Source organism: Oryctolagus cuniculus, chromosome 6, assembly GCF_051225735.1.
Source record: "Oryctolagus cuniculus isolate XC-2025 breed Fujian yellow rabbit chromosome 6, ASM5122573v1, whole genome shotgun sequence".
Taxonomy (NCBI): Eukaryota; Metazoa; Chordata; class Mammalia; order Lagomorpha; family Leporidae; genus Oryctolagus; species Oryctolagus cuniculus.
Genome location: NC_142872.1, coordinates 61,474,148 through 61,492,152, shown reverse-complemented (window position 1 = coordinate 61,492,152; position 18,005 = coordinate 61,474,148). Strand labels below are relative to the sequence as shown.

At 52.1% G+C, this 18,005-nt stretch overlaps 1 protein-coding gene and 1 long non-coding RNA gene across 4 annotated transcripts in view; one reads left to right on the top strand and one right to left on the bottom strand.

Annotated features, from left to right (window-relative positions):
* Positions 1–681: 681 nt before the first annotated feature.
* LOC127490555 (uncharacterized) lies at positions 682–17,882 on the bottom strand. 2 transcript variants are annotated; one of them, XR_016236467.1, is made up of 3 exons: positions 17,072–17,882; positions 14,562–14,666; positions 682–1,698 (listed from the first exon to the last, which is right to left on the bottom strand). It is a non-coding gene; the product is annotated as an uncharacterized LOC127490555 (long non-coding RNA). The 2 variants fall into 2 exon arrangements; XR_007918564.3 differs by lacking the exon at positions 17,072–17,882 and adding an exon at positions 14,907–15,172.
* Positions 15,255–18,005, top strand: part of BOD1 (biorientation of chromosomes in cell division 1) — a 58,139-nt gene continuing 55,388 nt past the window's right edge. The window contains exon 1 of one of the 2 annotated variants that reach the window (XM_089336217.1): positions 15,255–15,806. In XM_089336217.1, the coding sequence (XP_089192343.1) occupies positions 15,282–15,806 (525 nt within the window). In that variant the 5' untranslated portion in view covers positions 15,255–15,281. The remainder of the gene's footprint in view (positions 15,807–18,005) is intronic. The other variant, XM_002710387.6, reaches the window with a different exon arrangement.

Genomic DNA, 18,005 nt, shown 5'->3' with positions numbered 1-18,005 from the left:
AATCAGCACAGCAAACTTTCACCTCTGCTGCCCTCATGCTAATAAGCAGGCAAGGAGAACTCCTTTGTCCCCAGGCTCTGAGCTGCCTGCAGCCCGTGGAGGGGCCAGGGCCAGCCAGAGCTGCTACTGGTGTTCAAGGCTTGCAAACAAAGCAAGTCAGAACGCCAGCTGCCCCAGGTCTAGCCACTCTGTTCCTGCTATGTGATGAGCTCCTGGCACAGTGTGAATTCTTAGGAGGACAGGATGTGGCGTGTGGGATCCAGAGGGTGCCTCAAGAAAAATCAGTCCTGTCAGGGCTCTGGGGTCCTATTACCCAGCATGTTTCCTGCCTGCAGATACCTTTATGCAGGGTGGTGAACCCCGTGCAGACTCGGCAGGGGTGAGTCATCATTTTCTACTTGCTTTGTCATCTTCCTCGGTCAGTACAAGGTTCTTGCCCGAAGTCACTGAGAGGTAGGATTTCTGTGGCCTTGACTCAGCCACGGTTGCCACGACGACAACACTAGTACCACTGGGTCAACACTTCCTGTTGAATGCAACCCTCCGGGGAAACCCTGGAGATCAGGGAGCAAGCCCAGTGTGATCCCCGAGCCACGGTGTGGGTGCCGGCACTCTTCTGCCTTCCCAGACAGGATTTTTGGCCCTCGTGTTTGGGAGGCACTTCAAAAAGTTCATAGAAAATGGAATGAAAAATACATTTATTTTGGTGCAAAAAATTTCAAAACCCATGCATAGTTTTTTTCATACCATTGATCTGTCACAAACTTTGCCAAGAACCCCTCATACCTGCCCTGGGCCATTTATCCATGCATAGTTTATTTAATCCTGAAAGCAGCCCTGTGAGGGAGGATTATTGTCTTCAGTTTACAGGAGGACTTGGACGCTCAGGCCCACACATCCTACTATTTTTTTATTCAAGAAGCAGATAGACAGAGATCTCCCATCCCATGGTTCACTCTCCAAATGCCTACACAACTGGAGTTAGCCCAAGCCAAACCAGGAGCCAGGAACTCAGTCCCAGTCTCCCATGTAGGTGGCAGGGACCCACTAGCTGAGCCATCACCATTGCCACTCGGGCTCTACTTTGGCAGGAAGCTGGAGTCAGGAGCCTGATCCAGGATTTGAACCCAGGTGGGAAATGTGGGCATCCCAACCACCAGGCTGAACTTCTGCCTGGGCCACACAGCAGAGTCCAGATGCAGGCCAACATGACGTCACCGCTGTGCCTAAGGCACTGGATTCTGCCAGGAGTTCGAGGGAATCTTCCCAACCAGTGAGCAAGGTGGGGAGGGCAGGGGGTGCCAGTGAGAGCAAAGGGAAGAGGACAACTCTGATACCAATGACATAAGGAGCATGGGCTGCAATGAAGCGCGGATGAGCAGGACACAGGCTGGTCCCTTCCATGTGGGCACAGGGGACTGGGGGAGGGAGACTTTGTTTCTAGGCCCATGCGTGTTCTCCCGTCAGCAGCAGGGCCACCTGGCCCTCCACCCACACTCAGCCTGAACTCTGATGCCACTGGGAGCCACGCTTCAATTATGTACAGTCCTGGGCCGGTCTGTCTCGAGGGTCTCCTAGGGAAAGTTCCCCTAGACTGGACGTTGCTAAGAGGGGGGATGTCTTCTCCACATCTTTATGTTCCTCTCGGATCCCAGGAGGCCAGTGAAAACACATCCTCGTGGTGGTGAACTCTTCCCACTGTAGAGAGAAAAAGAGAGGCAATGGGAATTCCTATAAATTAGGTTGGCAGCTCCAGGGTTAGTGGATTTTCCTTTAACATTAAATCTCCGATCACTACTATATCCTATGTGAAAAGCCAAATAAATGTAGGCTGATTTAAACAGGAGGAGAGGGGAGCGGGTGCTTACCCCAGCAGTGGAGACTTCTGCTCCGGATCTAACACTTGGGGCACAGTCCCAGCGCTGCCTCCCGTTTCCAGCTTCCTGACGACTCAGGCCCTGGGAGGCAGCAGTGCTGGCTCAAGGAACTGGGTTCCTTCCTGCCACCCACGTGGGAGGCCTGGAGTGAACCTGGAGCTCTAGCCCACCCATCCTCAGCTTTGGCAGGCATCTGAGGAATAAACCAGCAAATGGGAATCTCCCCCCACCCCCAGCCCTTGACTCTCAAATAAATTTTTAAAAAAAGATTTAAATGAAAAAGGAGAAGAGGAAAGAAAAGGAGAAAGGGTAGTGGAGAGGAGGGAGGAAGATGGGAGGATGAGAAGGGGATGAAGGAAGGGGAGGGAGGAGACAGCAAGGGGAAGAGGATTTTGTTCTAGAACATGGCACAGCTGAACACTGAAATGGGTAGAAAATCAGATTGGAGACAGAAATAGTCCTCTTCTCGCCACCATGAATTCTGCATTTCCTAACCTAAAAAGAGATTGTTCTGCCACACAGATCTCCACCTCTGTGTCTGTAGAATGAACCGCAGAGACATGCAAAACTCAGCCAGGTTCATTGCGACAGAATTGCAGCCACAGGGTCAAGTCCTGAAGCAAAACAAAACACACGAGGCCAGCTTCTGCAACCTGGCCATCTCTCGCAGATGCGGTGCAGGCAGTCGCCGAGAAGGGGATTCCGGGGGGTAAGCAGCAGGCTTTGCCTCCAGGTCAGAGTCAGTAATCAAGGCCCCCATCCCTGGGACCCGGTGCCCGCCCGCCATCGTGCCTGACCCAAGTGGGCAGCCTTTTGCCAACTGGTTATTCCTGCCAAATGGAATGGAATGGAATGGAAGATCTCTCTCTCTCTCTCTCTCTCTCTCTCTCTCTCTCTCCCCCTCTCTTTGTAATTCTTTCAAATAATTAATTTTTTGGAAAAAAAAAAAAGCAGCAGAGAGAGGTGAGCCAGCACACATTCTCTTTCTGCCTATGCAGTGCCCTCCTCTAGGCTAGGATGCAGCCAGGCCACCACCAGATGCCCGCACCATGCTCTTGGACCTGCAGCCTCCAGAATGAGCTAAATAGATGTCTGTCTTTCAAATAACCCAGTCTAGTATTCAGTTCTTGCAACAGAAAGAGGCCTAAGACAAGCACCATTGAGAAGATGGGCCAAACAGCCTAGCACTGAGTGGAGCAGAGGCCCATCACCTTCCTGAAAGGCCTGGCCTTTCATTCACAGTCACCACAGGACAAGGGCGGGGCCAGAGCCAGCCTCAGGGGCTCTGCTGAGAGCAAGCCACACCCAGCCCCTGTTCTGGGCTCCAGGCCCAGCCCCAGTCCTTGGGGCATACCTGCTGACTCCCCTGCTCCCAACACCTGAAATGACACGTCTGTGGGCTCCCCAGAATGTTTAGAACACAACCCACCCTCCTGCAAGGCCTCCTGCCTGGCCTTATCTGCTCTCCATGTCCCACGGCTCCATCACCTGTGGCCACCGTGGCCTTTGGGCAGCCCCTTGGTCTGGCCAGGCTTGTGCCTTTGTACTATATTGCTTCTTCGTGTGGGACCCTCTTCCCGAAGGTCTGAGTGTGGCTGGCTCCTTGCTGTGTAGTCCCAGCTCAAAGGCCACCTCCCAGAAAAGGCCTTCTCTGACCACCAACTTATCTGCACCCCAAGTGATCTTGATCTTGAGTTTGTTTCCTTGTCTGCTCCTGGCTTTTAAGTGCCAAGAACCAAGCTGGGCCACCTTCTACTTTTGTAGCTCTAACTCCCAGCACAGGGCAGCTCACAGAAGGCTAAATGGATAAATGTGTGAATGAACAAAAAGTGAGTGCGCTTGTTCAGTTAGATAGTGAGGGCCAACACAGCTTCCAAGGGGCCGTTCAGCACAGTCCCATTCAGCAACAAGACTAACCCCAAGATGCCTGGGGCACTGGGCATGGGCATATGACAAGCACATTATATCCAAGGCTTGGTCTAGGGGTGGCCATTTGGTCTAAGGAGTTAAGACATTCATGTCCCACATCAGGGCCCCTGGATTTGAATCCCTGTTCTGTTCCCTCTCCATTCCAGCTTCCTGATAACACAACCCCAGGGAGGCAGCAGTGATGGTTCAAGTAATTGCGTTCCTCAAACACACATGGGAGACCCTGGCTAGATCTGGCCACTGCAGGCATTTAGGGCATAAACCAGCAGATGGCAGCTCTCTGTCAGTTACTCTCCCCCACCCTGCCCTGTAACTTTGCCTCTCAAATGACTTTTTTTTAAAGATTTATTTATTTTGCAAATCAAAGTTATGGGGCGGAGGGATAGAGAGAAACACACAGAGAGAGAGAGAGAGAGAGAGAGAGAGAGATCTTCCATCCATTGGTTCACTCCCCAGATGGCCACAACAGCCAGCTCTGACTGGGCCAGGCCAAAGCCTGGAGTCAGGAGCTTCACTGGGGTCTCCCACACGGATGGCAGGGGCACAAGCACCTGGGCCATCTTCTGCTGATTTTCCCAGGCCACTAGCATAGAGCTGGATCAGAAGTGGAGCAGCTGGGACTCGAACCAGTACCCACATGGGATGCTGGAATTGCAGGCGGCAGCTTTACCCAACGTGCCAGAACGCTGGCCCCTCAAATGATTTTATTTTTTTAAAGACTATTTAATTCATGAGCCACCCTCTGAGCAGTCACCAAGGTGATTCCCATTTCACAGGTAAGGAGGCACACCTGGGGAGGTTAAGCAACTTGCTCAAGGCCTCCCAGCTAGGAATCACAGGGCTGAGACTCCCACCTTGTTCTGGGTGACCCCACACCTCTCTCCTGCTCTCCTGCACATCACGATTCAACCTGTAAGTCTGCGCCTAGATAGGCCTGAGGCCAGAAAAAAGAACTCCCTGAATGCAGCAGCTCCTAATCTTTTATCCAAAAAGTATCCACGGGCCCCTTGCTCTCTGTGGGCCCCAAAGCCAAGGGCTGAGCCACAGACAGCAACAAGGCCAGGCTGCTCCATCCTGTAGCTCTGGGACACCCGTGTCCCAGGGAGTCCCCACATAATGGTCTCCTAGGAAGTTCTTTCTTAATGAAGGATCATTAAAATTCCTCCAGGCTTTGAGGGTTTCTTAAAATTCCTCGGGAGAGGGGGTGATGTGTGGAGCTAGCCCCAGTGTTGGCATTCAGGGGAGACGTAGGAGAGCATGGCCAGACAGCAAGCTGCCCAGCTTCCCGGCCTCCTGGCCTCCCGAGGACTGCCCCAGTGCGGAGCCGTTTTCTCCCCACGTTCTGACTTTGCAACCGTCAGGCCTTGGGGCCCCGGGCAGAGGGCCAGAGGGCACTGGCAGGGAGAAATGTGCCCGCTCAGCACTTGGTAGCTGGTCTGGGAGTCAAGGCCCCCAGAGCTTCTGCTGAAGCTTTGGAATTTTTCAATTTGAAGCCCAAAGTCTGCTCTTTCTCTCTTTATGTCTCTCATTCATTCATTCCTGGCAAAGTGCACATCCTCCCCCTCCTCCCACTGTGGCTGCCATTGTCATTCCGGTGGCATCTCAGCCCAATGCAGGCCCAGCACAGGCTCCCTCTTCCCCAGCTCTCTGTCGAATTGCTGGCAAGGACAAAGCCATTAGGAACAAGATTCGGTAACTAGCTTTTTAATTTCATGGCCGAGGGTTGTCAGGACAGTGCAGAGAAAATTGCCAAGGATTCAGGGAACAGCCGTGAATCCGGGCCGGCGCAGGCGAGAACAAGGGAGCCCTTCAGCTGGGGGTGGGGCGTTGGCAGCCACTGGGATGAGAAAGTTCTCTTCTTCCAAATTTCTTTGGTTCGGATCCGTGTTCATTTAAAAAGGTCGATTCAGCGATTTTTCGCCCTTCCTCAATGAAGTGCTTTAGAGGGCTGAGAAAGGAAAGGAGACGGGGCCTCCGAGCGTCTTTCTCAAGGAAGGCGTGAGGGCCTGTTGGTCACAGGTGGGTATGAAATGGGGCTGGTTCATCTGAGGGAGAGTCGTCCTATTTCCAGTTCACCCTTGCAAACTTGGATTACGGCACAGCTCTGCCGGCAGATTACAGCCTGGTATCAACACGGACAGATCTGCACCCAAAGCCCAAGATTGGCTGCAGACTTGCTGTGTGACTGCAGGTTGGTGACTCACCTTCTCTGAGCAAAGAATTCGCTGAAACAGTGCCCAACATCCTTTCCCACCTGCACATCTCTGCGTTAGTCGAGCTCACCAGGAATCTTCTAGTCCCTCCAGCAGAGCCTGCGAGGGGTCTGAGCTGAGAGCACTGACCTGTGACCTACAAGGTGAGTGATGGGACAGCGGTAGGAAGCACCTCAGGGATGCCTGGCAGGAAACCGCATTCAGCCTGGGCACGAAGATGCCTGTGTCCCATGTCAGAGGGCCTGGGTTCAGTCCCTGGCTCCAGCTCCCATCGCCAGCTTCCTGCTAACTGGAGGCCATGGTGGTGGCTCAGGTAACGGGGCTTCTGTCACTCCCAGGGGAGACCTGGATTGTGTCCCCAGCTCCTAGCTCCAGCACCAGCCCAGTCCCAGCTGTCTGTGGGCACTTGGGAAGTGAACCATGTGGTGAAAGCTCTTTCTGCCCACCTCTCTGCCTTTCAGATAAATAAGCTTTTAAATTAAAAAACTGAAAATAAGCCTGACAATTTCCATTTCATCCTGTCATGCTAACCAAGATTTTCCAGTTGGATATACTCACAAGTCAACACCACTACATAGCAGGTTTGTGGCATAGCAGGTAAAACCTGTGCCTGTGACACCAGCATTCCATAAGTTCACTGGTTTGTGTCTTGGCTGTTCCACTTCTGATCCAGCTCCCTGCTAATGTGCCTGGGAAAGCAGTAGAAGATGGCCCAAGTGCTTGGGCCCCTGCACTCACGTGGGAGACCTGGAAGAAGCTCCTGGCTCCTGGCTTTGGTCTGGCCCAGCCCTGGTCATGGAGCCATCTGGGGAGTAAACCAGCAGATGGAAGACCTCTCTCTCTCTAACTGTGACCTTCAAATAAATAAGTAAACATTACAAAAAAAAAAAGTTTGTGGAAAATGGAGTTAAAAGATAAGCTTATTTTGAGGCAAAAACATCTTGAAATTCATGCATATGAGGGATCATCAAATAGTTCATGGAAAATGTGTACTATGAAAAATTATACATGAATTTCAAAAATTTTTGTACCAAGAGGAACTTATCTTTTAGCTGTCTCCCTCATTCAGTGTCACTTTCCAGTATCAGTTACTGTAGTCAGCTGTAATCTGAAAATATTAAATCTAAAATTCCAGAAATACACAATGTATAAATTCCACATTGTTCTGACAACCATGAAGAAATGTTGCAGTGTCCTGCTCTGTCCCTTCTGGCACGTCAATCTTCCCTTGGTTCGACGTATATGCTGCCCACTCATTAGTCACTCTGGAGCCAGCTCAGTTATCACATACTGTCATGGCGGCATGTGACAACCCCAAAGCACAAGAGTAGTGCTGCTGAAAATTCAGTTATGCCAAAGAAAAGCTATGAGATGTTTCTTTTAAGTGAAAATGTAGACACTCTCAACTTAATAAGTAAAGTATTCCGGGGGTTGCCAAGAACTTTGCTAAGAACGAAACAAAGTCTATGTAGGGTTTGGCAGTATCTCTGGTTTTGGGCACCCACTAAGGGCCTGGAGACTCATCCCCCAAGGATAAGGGGAGACTGCTACAATAATAATGGAGCTGGGGTTTTGTATTAGGATTCCCAGAACTTCGTCAAAGACCTTCACTAATGTATTACTCACATCCAAAGAGTGCAGTCTTATATGCCTCATTTTACAGATAAGGAAAGGGGGTTTACAGGCTCACAGGCTGAGCAAGTCTACCCAGAACCCCTCTGTCCAGCACCCGTTGTCTCACACTGGGCTAAGACATGCAACGTTGCTCGCGGAGAAGCAAGCGTAAGATGGAAGTCAGGCACATGTGGCCACTTCCTTCTCCTCCACTCCGGCCTCCCTTGCAGCCTCACCTTGACCTCTAACATGGCTCTTACATACAACATACAGGGATGCTGGGTTATTAAACTGGAAGTGAACATGTTAAAAGGTACTGGGTATCTCACACAATAGGCAGGAAGGCTGGAAAACCAGGCTTTGGAAGGAGGCAGAAAAGAGGGGGACCACAGAGAAAAGTCTGGTTAGAGACCCAGCCCAGCAACGCCACTGCGGCGGCTGCTGCAAACACACAGGCGCTGGCACGGCCTCTGTACAGCCATCTCTGCTGGCCTTGGCCTGGAACCCGAGCTGCAAAGACGATCCCTGGCATTTTCACTGCCTATAGGTTCCCAACAAGACTCGGGGGGTGAGGAATTCCTTCAGCACAGGCAGAGTGATGAGAAGCCAGCCAGGCAACGAAATCAACAGCAAACATGAATCAATCCAGTTAGGCTAGGTAAACACCATGGCAACAGATCCCAATCACGGTGGCTTCAACACACCTAAGACTTATTTCTGATTTGTGTTTCTTATCCATCAAGGGCCAGCTGAGGGCTCTACTCCAGGGCTTTGTTAACACAGACCTCAGACTGACAGTGTCCACCGCCTCACACACGGCCCAGTGCCATCATGGCGGAGGGAAGGAGAGATGTGGAGGAGCCATTCAAGGCCCTTCCCCAGAAGGAAGCCATGTCATTCCACATATGGCTCACTGGCCACAACCAGTCCTATGCCCCTGCCATGAGGCCAGCAAGTGCAATCCTGCCTGGGGTCGAAAAGGCAGGGAGCGGAGACTGTCTGCTAAGTAGTATTAATGAGGCCCACCATAGTCCATCTCACAGGAGCTGCCAATCAAAGCCCACCTGCTGAGACAGCAGAAGAATAAGACATTTGGATGGAGACAGCAGAGCTGAGTTTCCTTCCTGGTTGAGCCACTGGGCCCTGTGCATTCCTTTAGCAGCACTAAGGGGCTGAAGGAAAACCCTCTTTGGGGGCGTGGTCATGGAAGACATGCACGTGCAGCAGCAGCCATCCAATGCTCAGCCCACCAATGAAGCACTGGAGGAGGCGGGAGCCAAGCCAGGAGCCAAGCCAGGTCTCTGGGGGCTCAGACAGGCAGCTGAGTTCTTCCTCCAAGGCTCCTTAGACACTACACCATCTCCTGAGAAAGACGAGCATCTCTCTGCAGCCCCGGGCTTTCTCAGAGTAAACCCTTCATAGGCACCTGCCTGATGGGGAGCAGGGATTGAGTTTCGAAGTGTCCACAAGTCTCCGTTTCAGCCGCAGGTGACTGGCCAGAGTCCCAGGTGATATGGTTTGAATGCCTTTTCCCAAAGTTCCTGTGTTAGAAATCGAATCCCCAAATTCCTATGTTCAGGGTATTTAGAGGTGGGGCTTTTGGAGGGAGGAGTCATTAGGGCTAGAATAGGCCATGAGGAGGAGGCCCTCAGGATGGCAAAGAAAAGAGCCCAGTGCACCTGCTCCATGCTGCCACGCGATGGCCTCCACCCCGTGACCACGCAGCAGGAGGCCCTTACCAGATGCCGCTGCTCTGCTCTTGGACTTCCCAGCCACCAGAACTGTGAGCCAAAGAAATCTCTCCTTTTTTCTAAGTTACTCAGTCTCCAGTATTTGGTTAAAGCATCAGAAAATGCACTGAGACACCAGGGAAGATGCAGAGGAGCAAGGTGCCCTGAGCAGTGGTTTGCTGACCCTTTGAGGGGTCTCACACCCCAGGGCCTGCCTGGCCTCACAGCCCTCCTAAAGGTTTAACGTTGACACTTCTAAATGAGTGAATGCCACTATGGGTGCCATCTTGCCCAGTGACCAACAGACTAAATGCCTAAGCTTCCATTAGTGCTCCATCCAGACACAGGATATAAGATAAAACAAGTGTCCTAGATACAACACTGACCACTAGTCTCCTTCCAATGGACATCTGCCACTTCTTCCTTAATAATATGAACCCCAGTTTTAACTGGAGGCTCTACCAAAAAGCTCAAAGACTACACTTCCCAGCCTGCCTTGCAGCCTTCCAGGGCCAGGCCCCTCAGGCAATGCAATGAAGAGGAGGGTACAGGAGCAGAGAAGGGGCTTGAGGGTCCTGGAGCCACCCTTTCAGCCCAGTTGGGAGAACATGGATCACGCGGAGTCTGGGACGCTCACAATGAGACAAAGACGCAGGAAGGCCCCTGAGAACAAGACCGAAAGTGCCATTTGCAGTTTGCCATGTGTGTGGCAGGGCCTGAATCCTACCTCAGGCCTGCCCTCTGAGGCCATAAGTTATAGGAGGAGGAGCCCAGGCATGAAGCATCAGGCAGGCCTGACTTGAATTCCAGCTCTGACACTGAACCAGGGATCTCTCCCACTCTGGACCTGTCTGCGCATCTGTAAAATAAAAATGACACCTGTGTGCCTTGCACACAAACAGAGGTGCTGAGGGAAGGAGGCTTAACCTGGATTGGGTGTGTGGTCCCTGCAGGGACAACACCGCCTCTCTCCCCCTGGCTGGCACCACCTGCTGGTCTCCCTCGCCACCTCCGGGATCTCAAGGATTTCAGCTGCATTTCCACAAAGACTCAGCACACACTGGGCTCAGTGCTGCCCTCAGAAATGCCACAGGATACCTCTGCTTGACCTGGCTGCCAAAAAGATGGCACTGAGAGTCCAGTGTTGTGGCGCAGCAGGTTAAGCCACCACCTGTGACGCCGGCATCCCATAGGAGCACCAGTTCAAGTCCCAGCTGTCCCATTGGCAATCCAGCTGATGTGCCTGGGAAAGCAGCAGCAGATGACTCAAGTGCTTGGGCCCCTGCACCCATGTGGGAGATGCAGATGGAGTTCCTGGCTATTAGCTATTGATATACAACCATTTGGGCAGACAACCAGAGGATGGAAGATTTCTCTCTCTCTCTCTTTCTCTCTCTCAATCTCTCTGTGTCTCTCCCTCTCTCTCTCTGTAACTCCATCTTTCAAGTAAATACAAATAAATCTGTTTTTAAAATGACACCTAAGCCACACCCAACCACATCCAGGCTGCACCCAGACACCCAGTCCCAGGCCTCTCTGTATTCCCCTGGCCCAAAATGACGAGAGGTAATGAGAGGGACATGGCAAGAGGAGCCATGCATCATGGCCTCTGGTGCACAGCCCTCGAATTTAAATATTCTGCCCAAATAAGACTAAATATGCACAGGTGTAGAGAAACATGGGCAGGAACAACAACAACAGCAAAACATTTGTCCCCAATTTCAAACTTTGTCCCATCATTACACACCACAGGGCACACAGCACACTGGAGAATAAATGTACATAGTCGATATTAATTCTTGTAGTATCTGAGACGTGGCACAATCAATCACACCATACAAAGTGTTGTGTTATATATAAACTGTTAGGCTATTTATTTATTTATTTCAGAGGCAGAGAGGCAGGGGGAGAGAGAGAAAGAGCACTCCCATCTACATGTTCACTCCCCAAATATCCACAAGAGTTAGGCCTGGGCCAGGTCAACATCTAGGAGTGGAAACTCCATCCAGGCCTCCTATCACCGCTACCTCCCAGGGTCTGCATTGCAGAAAGCTGGAATCAACCCCAGGCACTCCAACATGGAATGCTGGTGTCTTAACTGGCATCTTCATCCTAGGCCGAATTCCTACTGCAGTTTGGTCATTAAATGTTGGTATCTCCCACTGACTACCCCTCCAGTCACCCTGTCCCAACTTTTTTTTTTTTTTTACAGACAAGAGATGCAGTCCAAAAAGGAGGTATCAGTGATACCCTTTAGCAATAATAATTTGAAGTGATAATGTGTTAAAAAAAAATGAGCCTGAAATCTTGTCTGAGGCTCATTTTTGGTGGGAGACGTCACAGTGTGGATTAGCACTGAACTCTCCAACTTATTCATGCCCTGGGTTCTTAATGTGTACGGGACCCGATCTTTTATTAGAGACACTGGAAATCAGAAACACACGAGCCAAAGAAACAGCCAAGAGATGGTGCGGATGTCGTCAGTATGTCAGAGACAGGCAGTCTCAAGGAACTCTGGACACAGTGAACAGCTGTCAGCCTCTCAATCCACAAGGCTCCGGACAGTGAGTCCATGGAGGCAAGAAGAGAAAGGGCCACTCCGTGAACATGAACAAGGGCCAATGGCTGGTCCACACCAAGAGGGCGAAGGGTCTAAATGCAGCCCTGTGTGGTCGTAGAGTTCTGGAATGTTCTTACTTACAGACCAAGATCCTAGAATAGAAGGTTTCCAGGGCAACCCCTGTACTTCTCACCTCTGCTCTTGCTTCTGGTCCCAGGCTGGGGGTCCAGCTCAGTCGTGTATTACAGACAAATCGCTGGATTGTTCTTGACCTCTTTGAGTATTAACTGTGCAGGGCAGTAATACAAGTTTCCAAGTGCCTTGTCCCACACCTCCAACAGTAAGTTTCCCACTCGCTCACTCATATTTTTAATTTGGCCATCAGATATTTACAGAGAGTCTGTGTATACCAGGTACTGTTCTTTTTTCTTTTTTCAGATTTATTTTATTTATTTGAAAGGCAGAGTGGCAGGGAAGGAGAAAGAGAAAGGGAGAAGGAGAGAGGGAGAGGGGGAGAAAGGGAGAGGGGCTGGTGCTGTGGCTTAGAAGGTAGAACCGCTATACGCGCGTCGGTTTGAGTCCCGGCTGCTTCACTTCTGACCAGCTCTCTGCTATGGACTGAGAAAGCAGTGGAAGATGACCTACATTGTTGGGCCCCTGTGCTCATGTGGGAGACCTGGAAGTTGCTCCTGGATCCTGGCTTTAGATCGGCGCAGCTCCGGCCGTTGCAGTCATTTGGGGAGTGAACCAGTGGATGGAAGAGTTTCTCTCTCTTTGCCTCTCTGTAACTCTGCCTTTTAAATAAATAAAGAAATCTTTAAAGAGAAAGAGAGAATCTTCCACCTGCTGGTTCACTCCCCAAATGGCCCCATGGTCGGGGTGGGCCAGGTCGACACCAGGAACCTAGAGTTCCATCCGGGTCTCCCACATGGATGGCAGGGGCCCAAGTACTTGGGCCACCTTTGCTGCCTTCCCAGACACATCAGCAGGGAGATGGGTCAAAAGCAGAGCAGCAGGACTCCAACCGCCACTAGGATATGGGATGTTGGCATCACAAGAGGAGCTTAACCCGCTGCACACCACATTGGCCCCAGCAGGCACTGTTCCGAGTGCTAGGAATGCAGTGCTGAGTGCAACAGAGCAGCCCTGCCTTCTGGAGTTTAGGGGCCAGTGGGGGCGATGGAGGTTAATCAGCCTCCAAACACAAAGGGAAATTCACAAGATAATGTTAATCAAGTGTACTAGGGACCTGGAGTTCTGCTAAATGGGAATCCTCCTCCCCACCCTGGATGCAGTTCCCGGTCACACCAACCACAAGCAAAGAACCTGGCGCTCCATCCAGCGGCAGCACACGCAAAAAGCCCATGCATTTGACTACTTTTTCATATCTCCCTTGGCAACCTATGGATCTCATTTCTCTCTTTTTTTCCCCCCCAGTTTCTGCCGTTTCCCCTTCAAGGTTTGGATTTGGGCTTGTGAAGGCTCTGCCTTTTCACGTGTAACTCACTGGGCTTGGGCAACTTGTTACTGGCAAGTTTGAACATTGCGAAGCAACAACGATTTGTTAAAGGATGCCTCCAAATGAGATTGCTACCTACGCCTAAGTCAAAACAAGATTCTGCCCAGACAAGTCCAACTGCCCCGCGCTATTAATACAGCAATGGCGCCCCCTGATGACCATTGCTGTGTATTACATGTCTCTGCATGGGTGTTTTGGATGTAGTGGAGGACCTCTGTTCCAGGGTTTGGTTAAGTCAAAAGCCTGCCTTAGTATAAATTACCTCGGACCCCCATCCCCCAACCCCACCCCACCCACCCCACTTAGATGAGTTCCAGAGGAGCAAGGAATTAAGCTTTGAGCTGAAGACCAGCAATGAACAAGGCACGGCCCCTCGTCTAAAGCTCCCACTCTGGCAGAAGAGACACGCGGCCAGACTATAGCTTATTCCCTCTCAGTCAGAATAACTGCAAAAATGCCTCAGGCTCTGAGGACATAAATCAGGGAGCAAGATCTGATTAGGTCTGGGGTCAAGAAAGCTTCCTTGTAGGACAGGGTAAAGCGTAGCATGTCAGAAACGACAAGCAGCTGGTCATGTTGGAGAAGTTTGGAGGAGAATGAGTGTGGGGCAAGGCAGCCTGAACCGGGTTTCTCCTGGGCTAGAGATGAATGGTCAGGGTGCAGACGGCTAACAAAGACCTTGGGTCATTTCAAAGCCGGGCAGCCATAGAGAGAAACTGGCCTTAACTCAACCATTAAGTGTCACTGCGTCACAAAAGCAGCGGCATGACCCAACACCAGAACATCTATGTGGAGGGTCATGTTCCACGTTCTTGGGTAGTAAGTGTTGGAGTGGGGATCTTGGCTCTCTCGCTTGGGCTATGTCTTCGCAGGAGCCAGAAATACTGCAGAATTTAGGATGTGCCTCCCCTCCATTGCTTAGGTCAGATGACAAATAACAATAGCAGGTGTAATTGCAGGAGCAGGGAGCAGGATTGGAGTTAATAATGGGCACAAGGCTAAAGGGAAGGGAGGAGAGTGGTGGCAGCTTCCCATAGTGAACCGTGGCTGATTAAAAAAATCAATACACAAAGCCTTAGCTATGGCGCAATGCCCGCTACCTCTCAGGATGCGGTATACCTTAGGTGAAATACACAGGACTTGGATTCGGGAAACCTGGATTGAAATCCTGCTCTTGCACTGGCTGGGTAACGAGCAGTCCTGTGCCTCCTTTTGTTTCTGCAGCTGTAAAAAAAAAAGGCAGAAATAGGAGGGCCTGTTATTTGATGGCCGAGTCGGCTATGGTTATCGACAATATTTAATATTTGTGAGGAAATTCACACATATGTAAGAAAATGAAGGGAGGCTTTTTTCTTTACATTTCTGTTATTTTACTACTTTCTAAAACCGGCGAGCACCGAAATTGAAATCAGAAAGGGAAAAAAAACACCCTACATTTTTAAAAATATTGTTATTAGGACTAACCAGCTGTTCTCCGCCCCCCCCTTCACACTGTTCAAGGCGGACGTAGCAGCGCGTGATTCCAAAGCCCCGACCCAGAAGTGCTGAATCAAAGCCTTTAAGGGATAAACCTGTAACCCACACTTTTAATCAGCTCTACAGCTGATTCCTATAATCAGGCACTGTTGATAAGCTCTGATTTAGCTGGAAGGCTGCCAAGACCGGGCGGGGAAGGCCAGTCAGGTGGCCGCAATGCTGACGACCTGAGCCTACAATTCCCACATGGCCCCGCGAACTCGCGACTGCAGCCAGGAGCCTGCCGGGAGTTGTAGTTCTCCTCGACAAACTTTCTGCCTATAAGAATGGCGGGGATGGCTGCAGAAAACCACCTGCCCCACAATGCAAAGGGAAAGGGTGACGCCATCGGGAGCGCGCCGGGACCGCCGCGGGCGGTTTCTGCAGCCTCCACCTCCGTCTCCGCAGCTTCGGAACCTGCCTGCTCTGCCGTTGCCCTTGCCACCGCCGCCGCCGCCACCGCCGCCGCCACCGCCACCGCCACAGCCACCGCTATTACCACCTCCGCCGCTGCCTCCTTGGCGCCGCCCTCCTCCGCGTCTGCCTCCAACTCCACTCACTTCACGCCCTCTGTCGCGTGTTTGGCATCCTCCGCGGGCCTTGGGCGCAGGCATGGCGGACAGCGGCGGCGGCGGGGGAACGGGCGCGGTGGGCGGCGGCGGAGCAGGCCAGGCCTCTACCGGGGCCGCGACGGGTGCGTCGGGGGCCGGCGGGAGCGGCGGCCCCATCAACCCGGCCTCGTTGCCTCCCGGGGACCCGCAGCTCATCGCCCTCATTGTGGAGCAGCTCAAGAGCCGAGGTCTGTTTGACAGCTTCCGCCGGGACTGCCTGGCCGACGTGGACACCAAGGTAGCTGAAGCCGCCCGGGCCGCGGGGAGTGGGGGCTGGGCGTGAGGCCGTGGAGGTTGCAGCTTGGATTGTCCAGAAGCAAGAGCAAAACAAAAGAGAGCTTTAAAAATCTCAGCAGTGAGCTGCCGCGCCACTTGGGGCAGTGCAGAGGTCTCTCTGTGCTGCACACGTGGGGTCGGCTCGCAGCAGGGCGCTTGCCAGCCGTGATTTGTTTTAGAGCAGTCGCTTCTCTGAACCTGGGGGTTCAGTACAGACTTTGGAACCTACACCCTGGTTTCCCCAAGACGGAGCAGCTTTAGGCCCCTCAAGAACAAACCAAAGCCAGGAAGCTGTGCCAGAATACTTAGGCTGCCTCCCCAGTCTCTGCTCAGGGGGCTTGAGTGCGCTGTCATGGCCCTTGTCGCCAGCTCAGTGACGTGTAGGCTTTAGTGCGCAGGTGAATTAAGGTTCGCTGTTAATGGAAACAGCACCCTTATCTGCTGCTACATCATGGAATGAAGTTAAAGATGGGTGCCTGTTGTAGATCCTAGTGCCAGCGGCTGGTCGCCCAGGAAGATGCCACCACACTTCTACGTGGATTCAGTGAAGTATTGTGGTGTCGTACAGTCCTTGAAGGAGTGTTCGTCGTCTCCCTTTTCAGTTTCTCCCGCTGGCGCCGCCGCGGCTCACTAGGCTAATCCTCCGCCTTGCGGCGCCGGCACCCCGGGGTTCTAGTCCCGGTCGGGGCGCCGGATTCTGTCCCGGTTGCCCCTCCTCCAGGCCAGCTCTCTGCTGTGGCCCGGGCTTCTGGAAAGCACAATTTCTCCTCTGAGCTTGCCTACCTCACAGCAACATTGTGAGCTTAATGGATGTTTAAAGATAGGGAAAGACCTGACGAGTATTGTCCTCTAGTGCATTAGGCTCTGAGGATGCGGGACAGGTGAGTCCCTGCGGGAAAGCAGACCCTGAGCCAGCAGGCCAGTATCTAGTCAGGGTCCTGTTGGCCTCCTCCCAGGCAAAAACCCCCAACAGGAGTGGGAGCAGTGCAACACGATGTCTAAGGGTCTCATACACTAACAGAGCGTCCACCTGTCTCTGGACTCCTGAGTTCTCCTCTGTTCTCCACTCATGTTCTGATCCATGAGGTTCTGAGGGGCGGAGTGTGTGCCGGTGATGGTAGAGCCTGGGGAATCCGGTTCTCGGAGCCTTCAGCTTGCCCCCCCCCCCCAAGCTGTTGCTTTTGCTAGTTACCCTAGCTAGTTACCCTAGCTAGTTACCCTAGTTACCTTTTGCTAATGCTTTTCCTTGTGAAGATAGTCTGTTTGCAGGCCGAGCTTAGCTGAGACCTTGGCCAGCGTCAGGCCAGTGGTTCTTAACGTGTGTTCCTTGGATCGGCAGCGTCGGCATCACCTGGGAACTCATTAGGCCAATTCTAGAGTCCTCAGGGGAAAGAAGAGAGAACAGGTCGCTTATTTGCTTTGCAGTGCGTCCAAAGCAAGTTGATTGAGTAGAGGGAAGGATACACAGGACAGTAAAGTAGTTCCTTGGACTTCTGGAACAGACGGGATTATTCTGTATTGTCCAGTGGTGATGTTCACTGCCCTTTGCCCTTTCTCAGCAAATAATTCGGTTCAAACCCATTGAGTTATTTTTAGAAGTAGAAGGTGTGGTACCAGGATGAGTCTAGTGCTAACTCCTCAGCAAAGGGCCGTTTCTGATGTCTCCTGAAGCCCCAGGGAGGAGTGCATGATGGGGCTGCTGTGGTTAAGGGCTGCGTTGGCACTGCCGCTGGCTGCCGCCGGCTGAGTCTCAGGCCTGTTCTCTGCGCCTCTTTGACTGCAGGGTGGAGTCGTCCGTCTGCTCGCCACTGCCTCATGGCTGCCTTTTACGGCTTTTACTTCTAGAAAGGGACCCTCAGCGCTGATTCAAAAACACCTCAGGGCAGGTCTGCCTTGTGTTAGCTTGGCTCCGGCGTCCACCCCTGTGGCCAGGAGAACATGGCACCTGCTGCCCAACCTTGTGAGATGGAGAACACAGCAGGAAAAAGAGTTGCCAGGCAGATAGTAGGTGGAAATCTGAACTTTACTCTTCACCCATCTTCTTTTTTTTTTTTTTTTTTTTTGACAGGTAGAGTGGACAGTGAGAGAGAGAGAGAGACAGAGAGAAAGGTCTTCCTTTGCCGTTGGTTCACCCTCCAATGGCCGCCGCGGCCGGCGCACC